The following is a 10,182-nucleotide window of genomic DNA, read 5'->3' on the forward strand; positions in this document are numbered from 1 at the left end:
TGCAAGGCGAGGAAGCAAGTACTTTGGAAATGAAAGGAAGTAAGTCACGGGACCCCACAGGGAGCCCGCAGGAGCAGATGAAGGCTCTGAAACGGAGACTCTGACAGCCAGGTAACGGAAGATCTGTGCTGGGAGACACAGCTGGGGAACAAGATCGGGGCTGGTGGGGAAGCGAGTCTGAGAAATGAGGCAGGACCTCTCTCCTAACCCCCGCAGGAAAGAATGAAAAGATGGGGAGAAGATATATATAAGGCGCAGCAGGAAGTGGGGTTGGTAAGCAAGCTGGATGGCCTCGATTCTCTCAGATCACTAAGGAAGACAAAATGAGTGCTAGCATTACCATTACAGAAAGCCAGGGCTCTCTCGGCTACAGCCAGCCATTCTAAGACAAACGTGGGTTATAACTGGGACTACAGCAGACATGTACTAAACAGGGCCAGTGTTGCATTGCTAGGGCAGAATCTTAGAATGACAGAAATAGACCTTGCACTGGGAACAGCAAGCGGTATAATGTTTAAGGTGCTCGATTCCCACGTGGCCAACTGTGGTTTGAAAATCACCCTCGGTGTGTAGGCATGCATGCTCAAAAGCAGTTTGAAAATGAAAGGAAAGATATACCAAGGATCCTAAAGAGCCCACAGGATCAGATAAAGGGAGCCCATAGGAAACAGGGAGACCTCGGACAGTGGGGTAACACAAGAAGACTGTGCTGGAAGAAACAAGTGCTCCTCTTCTAAGAGGGGAATGGAGGAGAAGGGATTGAGGTGTGGCCATCTCCCCTCTTCCTCTCCCCAACCTCCGTACAGGGTGGGGAGTGGGGATAGTGGGAGATTTCTCAAGTTCCCTCTGTCTCTCCAGTAAGCACATATACCCTGTGGCAAAAACCTTAAAAGAACAAAGAAGGTATCCTTGGTTTTGAGACACTTAAGTGATTCCTGTATCTAAATGTTAATATAGTCTCATAACAAGAGAGAAACACATGTTTGTTTGGCTATGTAGATATTTTGCTGCCTAAATTAGATATAATTTGAAAAGCACTTGAGAGCTAAGTAAATTAATCGCAGTAGGTTAACTTCTACTTTAACTCAACAAAAGCTCCAAACAATAACCTACAGAGACCTGGGAAGAATGAGTAAATAAACAGAAGGGAAACTGTTGTTCAACAAACTCCTGAATGTGCCTGTCTCATTCCTACACAGTTCAGAGTGAAAGCCTATATATTCAAGCTCTTGTAGATTATATTTTTACTGCCATCTCTTGCAGCTGTACCTTAAGGGGCCACACATTCTGAGGAAGCCAATGATCTGGACATCAATAGACAGGTAGTGTTAAAAACTGGGTAGCTACCAAGGCCTACCACTTGTTAAAAAGAGCAGGCAGGGACCAGCAGATGGTGAAATGGTTATGTCACTAGACTCCCACATAGTTGACCCGAGTCCTGGACTTGGTGACTTAAAACCTATGCTGGGAATCATGTATGTGTATACATGCCCAAGATCTCCAGAGAAGAATGGTGGAGGAAGGACTGCAGCATGGCCATCCCCCTAGGGAGATGATTTCTTGCTTTCTGTCTCTCCGGAGAGCACATGCACCCTATAGCAAAAATCTTTTTTTTTTTTTTTTTTAAAAAGAGCAGGCATGTTTTCATAAACTTGGAATCACCTTCCCTTTTTGGAGAAGCCGTAAGTACTTGGACATTTTACTATGAAAGTTCTGAAACACACATGGAGGTAAACAGGACAATTGATGAATACCAGTAAATCCACATGGTGCTTCAAATGTCCTTTAGCAACCTTATTTTCATTTAAATGACATTCATACTAGTACATAAACTGTTTTAAGAATGGGAAAAGAGAATTCTATTGGCAGATCCTGAAGGATGGGAAAACTGGGGCTACTATCAACAGCACGAGGAGCTGGTGAGGGCTCCTTCAGCCTGCAGCTGTCACTTCATAGGCCCCGGAAATGGTTAGAAACTGAGTAACTTAAGGGAAAGTCCAAGAGGTTTTAGGTTCTTCTGTCTCCAGGTTCAATTCTTTGCCTTCTTACCTTTAATTTTCTGCTTGTATTCTTCTGGTCGGTGGAGGTACATGGCTGCAGCATCGCCATTGAGAGGATCTATGGGGTTAGGATAGGCCAATAACTGGGGCAAGAAGGACTCAAATATATTGGTAAGATCTGAAAAAACAAAAAGAAACACGTCATACCCAGAACACGCAAGTTCACCCAAAATTCACTTGAATGCTTACTTTCTTAGATACTGAGCTACAGCAAGATGATTTTTCCATAAAAGTATGCTCCACTACATATAGTCTACATTACATATCTATTTCAATATTAAAGCTTTTAAAATTTAATTTTAACTTGAAGAACCAGGAAAAGATAGACCTGATACTCATTGAAAGGCAATTTAAAAACCCTCACTCTAAAATATTCAAAAGTGCCAGATTTTAAAATGTAACTTTATAGGATTTGACATTGAATGCAATTCTAACTTGTAACAGAGGTAAATATAATCAGTTTTCAGATACTCTGGGTAATGAGGGTCAGAACTGATGAGGACTGCTTAAAACGCTATGTAATCGTATGACAAAAAGCACCAATTGCTGCATTTACTTATGAGCATTTTAATAAACGGTCACTCCCATTCTGCCTACACACGCAGTGAACAGAATCACCGGAACCCCGCAGCTGCGCAATGTTTATAAGGGAAGCAGGTCCTGAGAACCTGGGTGTAACACGCCCCCACTTCCACATCTGTGCATCAGAACTGCTGTGTCGTCCACTCTATCTGCTCCTCCGCTGGCGGACAATGACCTGAGCTCCCACTCCTCTGCCCCACTCTATCTACTCTTCATGGTTTGTATACACACTCCTGCTTCTGGAGGAAATGCAAAAGCACAGTTAGCAGCACAAAAACTACTCTCTATTTTGCTCTGTCAATGAATTCTTTTAAACGTCAAGTGCGCCTAAGCAGTATTACAGATAAACTCTTTGCCAAGCCACATCAGAGGTCAGTGGGTTTCAGACAGGGGTGATTCGGTAATGTCTGGAGACTATTTTTTTTTGAGAGATTTTTGCTATAGGGCGCATGTGCTCACCAGAAAAACAGAGAGAGACAGAGAGACAGAAAGCGAGAAATCACCCCCAGGGGGGATGGCCACGTCACAATCCTTTCTCCTCCATTCTCCTCTCGGGATCTTGGGCATGCACGCACACGTGCCCGGCGTGAGTTTAAGCCACCAGGTCTAGGACTTGAACCGTGGTCGACTACATGGGAGTTCAGCGACATAGCCATTACACCAACTGCTGGTTCCACTGGAGACATTTTTGGTTGTCAAAACTAGGGGGTGTTACTGGCACCTAAAGTCCGGGGAGCTGCTGAACATCCTGCCATATCTGGACCAAAATTTCAGCAGTGCCCAGGCAGAGAAATCCTGCTCTCATAGAGGGTTTCTCTAGAATGGCCTTTTCATCAAGGGTGGATGTGAGGGCCATGTAAGGTCTCTCAAAGCTACTGATACTCTCTAGCACAAAAGTGGCCAAAGATAACGGGCCAACAAATGCGTGTGTCTGTATCCAATAAAACTTTATATACAAAAACAGGTGGCCAAAATCTGCCAAGCTTTGCTCTAGAAAACTCTGCACTTAGGCAGCTGCTCACCATACGTTAAGGAACTGAGTAGTTCTAGAATAATCTAGAGTTGCCCTATTTGATAGGACATTCTGTAGCGATGCTAAAGGTCTTATCTGCACTGTCCAAAATGGTAGCTACATGTGACTAATAAGTATTTAAAATATGGCTAGTGTGAATGAAGAAATGAATTTTTTTTTTTCAACAAAATTTTCCAGAGGGCACATTTACTTCCTAGAGACAGACAGAGAGAATGAGAAAAATGGAAAGAAAAAAAAAACCCTCCATGGGGCATGGTCACATTGCAATCCCTTGATTTTTCCTTCCTTTCAAGATTTTGGGCATGCCCAGTGTGCCCAGTGTGTTTCTCAGGCTGCCAGGTCTGGCACTCAACCCACGCAGCTGGCCACATGGGATCCAGCTTCCCCAACCACTGGACTATAGGCTGGCCCAGGACAAAATTTTAAAATTTAATTCTAAATATTTTAAATTCAAATGACATGTAGACAGCCCAGCCTGTACTGGACAGTGCAGATGTACAGAATGAGGTCATGCAGATCTCACTCCACGACCGTGAGCACAGACCCGTCCTCATGCACCAGAGATTGACAAAGAACAAACCTACTCTTCACCTAAAGTTACAGACTTAGAGTGATTTCACTGGGGCTATTTCACCTTCTTAAGGCCAACTTCAGACAAGTCCAAAAGAATCACATGATAGTAAGATTTATATGTACACCAGGATGATGCTGAAATTCCAAATCAAAAACTAAACCAAACACTACTTCTGAGATAACCCTAAATCTATCAATATAAGCAGGAACACTTTCACTGCCTCCCCTCCCCCCCTTTTTTTTTGCTATAAGGTGTATGCACTTGCCTGAGAAAGAGAGAGAGAAAAATCATCCCCTCCTACCCCAGGGGGGATGGCCATGCAGCAATCTCTTCTCCATTCTCCTCACCAGGTCTGGGACTTGAACAGTAGTCGGCTATGTGGGAATCCAGAACCTCAACCACCATCCCACCATTGGTCTCTTCACTGCTGTGTTTTTAATTTTATTTTTTAAAAATTTGCCAGAGGGCATGTGCACTCACGGGGGTGGGGTAGGGAGTGGGGTTAGGGGGTGAGTGAGGGAGAAAACATCTGACAGAGCATGGTTGAGCCTTAACCCATTTTCAGTTTCTCCACCCTGTCAGGATTTGGGGCACACATGTGCCTATTGTGTTTTTCAAGCTTCCAGGGCTGCGATTTGAACCATTTGATTGGCAATGGGGATCTAGTCCCTTAACCATTATGCCATGGGGGTGGTCGCACTGCTGTTTTATTTATAATTTTTTTAAAAGATACAGTATATTCAGGGACCAGCAGGTGGCGTGGTGGTTAAGGGCACTGGACTCCCACATAGCTCACCAAGGTTTGAATCCCGGACCTGGTGGCTTGCTTTCTCACCTCTCTCTCTCTCATTCTTGCCGTGTCCCTCTCTGGTTAGATTAAAAATAAATAAATAAATAAATAAAATAATTAAAAAAGAAACAATATATTCAACAAAGAAGTAACTATTCATGACACAAAACCACTGAAAACTATTTGTAAAGGCTAAGAAACAGTGAAAAATGCTTATGCTCAAATGCTTGATGGAAAAAGGCCATAGAGCAATTCTTTCTCATAAATATAACTATGTACAGTATATATGCATAAGAAGTTTTTTTTTTTTCTTTTCTAATTTGCTACAGGGCATGTGTGCTCACTGGAGGGGGGGGGAGGGAAAAGGAGGGAAAGTATTCCTGGTGTGTGTAAGGGCGGGGGGAATGGCCATGCCACAATCCCTTCTCCTCTGGGACTTTGGGCATGCACACATACATGCCTGGCCTCCAGGTCCAGGACAAAAAACGTGCAGTCGGCCATGTGGGATTCAGCCTCCCTAACCAGCACATTACCAGTTGTTCCTGAAATATCTAATAAAACATGAAAAGTCTGAAAATATTTTTATTTTCCTCTTTGTCCTTGGGTGGGTGAGTTACTAAAGGCAGTGGTACAAAAACACCAAAGCAAGTGATGTCATCCCAGAGCAGAGCAGAGATAATAATAATTACATTAATAGTAATAACAATAACAGCAATGACTGCAGAATGATACTTACATACCATTTACTGTAAACTGGTGGGCTTACCTACTTTGCACATATGCTCCTAATCTCATATAGTCAATGAGGTGGGGACCTTACTCTCCTCATTTACATATAAAGAAACTGGGCACACAAAGGTTAAATAGCTTGTCCAAGAGGCTAAATTTCAAACCCGGGCTTATCCGCTATGCTGCCTGTGTTCATTCATAAAGCAAATGGCCTCAACTTTCCCAATGGTGCAAACCTGCCACCTGTCTGCATCAAAATCACACACTTTGTTTGCAGGGAAGCCAAAGCCATGGGTCAGAGATGACCGCCCTCCTCCCCAGAATTTCCCTTCCTCACAAGTACAAGGCTTGCAGAAGGGCTTAAGACAGAGATGTTCAGGCGCTTCTAAGGCTATTTCACAGAGGCGGTGTGTTTGTTTTTAAGTTGTTCAACCACAGGAAGTAACCCGGGCGACTCTCAGGTACTTAACAGAGTGAGCTGGGGGCTTCTAACACGTTAATGCTATAGGTGCCGCCCACAGGATTAGTAGCTGAACGCTCTCCTCAAACAACAACAAAAACCTTTAAACAAAGTATAGTTTTTATTCCCTTTAAGTAATACTCAGAAGTGCTTCAGGGCTAGAGAAATATTGCAGGCTACATATTATATAACTAGGGGTTTCACATGTCCCAGGAAGAGATTTTACACCCTTTCATACTACTTTTAAGTTTCCTCAAGCTACCAATAAGTGGCTTCGCCTACGTATTTGTACCAAACAAATAAAAGAACCCTTAATTATTGGTTTTTCCTTCCTGAGTCTACTAGCTTCCTGTGCTAACACACATTTGATCCATTTTACACATGTGCTGAGTCACACCTGTTAAACAGAGAGGAGAAGAGCAAAAGCATGCAGCCCAGTTTCAGGTCAGAGGTCAGCTTTTGGACACCAGATGTTATGGTATTTTAAAGGAAAGCCTTCCTGAAAGAGGCTAGCAGAGTGATTACTAGTGAGAGATTGCTCCTGAAAGGAACATCTCTCAAAGGTGCAGATATACAGAAAATCTTTCAAGGTAAGTGTGTTGGTGGAAGAATCCTAAATTATAAATCAAGAATGAAGTAAAAATACTTATCTTTGGAAAAATTTATATCTTTTTGTTTTCTAGAATTGCTAATAATTATAGAAACATGTAGCAGTTCAAATATCTTTAACATTAATTTATTATAAATATTAAAAAAAAAAAATCTAACCAGAGAGAGAGAAAGCAAGAAAGCAACCTGCCGGGTCTGGGACTCAAACCATGGTCTGCCATGTGGAAGTCCAATGCCTTTGCCACCATGCCACCTGCTGGCAAAATATCTTTTTTTGAAATTTTTTTTGGGGGGAAAGTTTTTTTTTTTTTTTTTTTTTGCTATAGGGTGCGTGCGCTTGCCAGAAAGACAGAGAGAAACAGAAAGCGAGAAATCACACCCTGGGGGAATGGCCACACCACAATCCCTTCTCCTCCAATCTCCTCTCAGGATTTTGGGCACACACATACAAGTGCCTAGTGTGAGTTTAAGCCACCGGGTCCGGGACTCAAACCGCAGTCGACTACATGGGAGTCCATCAACATAGCTATTACGCTAACTGCTGGTCCCCCTCACAAATAGAATTTTAAAAACCCAAGTAATACTGGTTTTTCAAAATAAACATCATTTATCTCTTGTTCATCAGAATTACCTGAGTTTTTTCAAAATATACTTGCTCAGGCTTCATCCTAGCTAGGGCTTTTGATTGATGGCTGCTGGCAGCTGGAGGTGTGTGACACAGACGTCTGTGTGTAAATGCACAGCCAGGAAACATGACCTAGCCTATCATCCACTGTTCCCAAGGGCCAAGTGGGAAGGGAAGGGCTATTTGCTTATGGCTTCTTCAGGTCGGCAGAAGGGGCTTGGTTAAGCAATGGTCCCCAAACCTCACATCTTTCTGTTCTGCAGACTCCAGTACCACCACTTTCTCCAGGTGGAGGATGCTGGACCACAGGCAAGAAGTGAATCCGTTCTAGAGGGACACTGAAGGGCTGCCTTAGAGTAGAACGAGTGGAGGTAGATATCACCTCACACACCGTGAACACCTTGCAGAGCAAATTCCATGAACTGTCTCCAGCAAAAGGGATGCTGGCTTCTCTAACAGACCACAGGTCTATTCTCAAGCCTTCCACTGCCTTGCTCTTTGACCTCGAGCAGGTTTCTTCCTCTCTGCATCTCAATTTCTTCATCTGCAAAAAGAGAAGTATAATACTGCTATTGCTTTACAAGGACGTTACACATTATTAGAAAGGGCTATGAGATAATGCTTCAAACTGCACCAGCGCACCTGCCTAAAATATTAAGACAAAGATGACATTTTCTATGAGTAGAAATTTCAGCTACCTGTATCCCTTGGAGTTACATGTTAATTAAAATGAGTCACACTGGGTGGGGGGGCAGATTCCTAAAGCCACCCTACTTTAGGTGACTCACAGTAAGACGGTGCATGGCTTAAAGGAGAAAACACAAATGCTGTTTATGAATCAATGACCTTAAGTTCCTTCTTCTTCCTCTATTTCCTTTGAACATTAAAATGGAAAATTTTCTAAAGCATGTTTCTTCCTTCAGGTTAAAATTCTATAGGTGCCCTAGGGAACCAGCAGTTAGTGTAATGGCTATGTCACTGGACTCCCACATAGTCAACCACGGTTCGCGTCCTGGACCTGGTGGCTTAAAACTCACGCCAGGCGTGTGTGCGTGCGTGCCCAAGATCCCGAGAGGAGAATGGAGGAGAAGGGACTGCAGCGTGACCATCCCCCCGGGGGGTGATTTCTCGCTTTCTGTCTCTCTGTCTGTCTCTGTCTGTCTGGCAAGCGCACGCGCCCTATAGCAAAAACCCCTCCAAAAAAAAAAAATTCTATAGGTGCCCCGATGTGGTCTGCATCACCAGGAAACACAATACCAAGCAGGCAGTGATCTTGGAGACTTTTTCTTCCATAATCTTCATTTGTTCTTTAGATTTAACATTGAGAGATAATGCTATTAATTCAGAAAACACTATCATCATATAAATAATTATGCTTACGCACTGAGACCTCTTAAAGCCATCCGACTTCTCAAAATTCACCCCTAGTACACCCCCTTTTCTACTTCTTGCTTCCAAAATGTTCAATGTTCTTTTCAAAAACAAACAACAACAGGGAACCAGCAATTAGCATAATGGCTATGTCGCTGGACTCCCACGTAGTCGACCGCGGTTCGCGTCCCGGACTTGGTGGCTTAAAACACGCCGGGCGCGTGTGCGTGTGTGCCCAAGATCCCGAGAGGAGAATGGAGGAGAAGGGATTGCGGCGTGACCATCCCCCCCCCGGGGGGTGATTTCTCGCTTTGTCTCTATGTCTCTCTCTGTCTGGCGAGCGCATGCGCCCTATAGCGAAAAACCTCTCAAAAAACAAACAAACAACAACAAATATATTTAGAAAGACATCAGCCCCTTATACAGCAGTGTGAGTTCTATGGTGTAATAAGAATGAGCTTTGGGGCTGGGCTGAGGCATGGTGGTTGGGGCAGCTGGATTCCACATAGCCTATTGCGTGGTTTGAGTACTGGACTCAGCAGCTTGAGAAACACAGGTACATGTGCATACACACCCAAAATCCCAGGAGGAGGGAAAGATGGAAGAGAAATGATTACAGCACGACCATTTCCCATGGGGTGGAGGTGCTTTCTTCTCTCCCTCTCTGTTTTGGTGAGCATGCATGCCCTCTAGCAAAACAAAACAAAAATCCTGCTCACACTTAAGAGCTAGTAAGATGGGCAAAAAATATATTCACACAAGTTGATTCTCATGGTTTGGAAGTAATGATTCCTTCTGTGACCTAGAACTTTTTCCCTGGACTTTTGGCCCTTAAGAATTGAAACTAGGACCAATAGATGGTGTAGTGGTTATGTAGCTGGACTCCCATGTAGCTGACCGCAGTTCAAGTCCTGGACTCAGTCAGTGGCTTAAAACACGCCAGGTGCATGTGCATGCATGCCCAAAACCCCAAGAGGAGAATGGAGAAGAAGGGACTGTGGTGTGGCCATCTCCCCTGGGTGGGGGGGTGATTTCTCTCTTTCTGGGAAGGGCATGCGCCCGATAGCAAAAATCTCTCTTTTTAAAAAAAAAGAGTTGAAACAAATGGCTAATAAGTTGAGGTCACCTGGGAATTTCAACCATGGTGTTCTTATCCTCGATTACTGGTGTAATGGCTATGTCGCTGGATTCCCATAGAGTCGACCGCAGTTTGAGTCCTGGACCTGGTGGCTTAAACTCATGCCGGGCATGTCTGTATGCGTGCCCAAGATCCTGAGAAGAGAATGGAGAAGGGATTGTGGCGTGGCCATTCCCCCAGGGGGGTGATTTCTCGCGTTCTGTTTCGCTTT

At 43.9% G+C, this 10,182-nt stretch overlaps 1 protein-coding gene across 2 annotated transcripts in view; it reads right to left on the reverse strand.

Moving 5' to 3' along the window:
* The window catches only part of UBE2H (ubiquitin conjugating enzyme E2 H), a 131,092-nt gene that overhangs the window by 5,733 nt on the left and 115,177 nt on the right, over positions 1–10,182 (reverse strand). For both annotated transcript variants that reach the window (XM_014591723.2, XM_006158816.3), the window contains one exon: positions 2,050–2,178. In XM_014591723.2, coding sequence (XP_014447209.1) covers positions 2,050–2,178 — 129 coding nt within the window. The remainder of the gene's footprint in view (positions 1–2,049; positions 2,179–10,182) is intronic.

Source organism: Tupaia chinensis, unplaced genomic scaffold (genome assembly GCF_000334495.1).
Source record: "Tupaia chinensis unplaced genomic scaffold, TupChi_1.0 Scaffold000610_1, whole genome shotgun sequence".
NCBI lineage: Eukaryota > Metazoa > Chordata > Mammalia > Scandentia > Tupaiidae > Tupaia > Tupaia belangeri.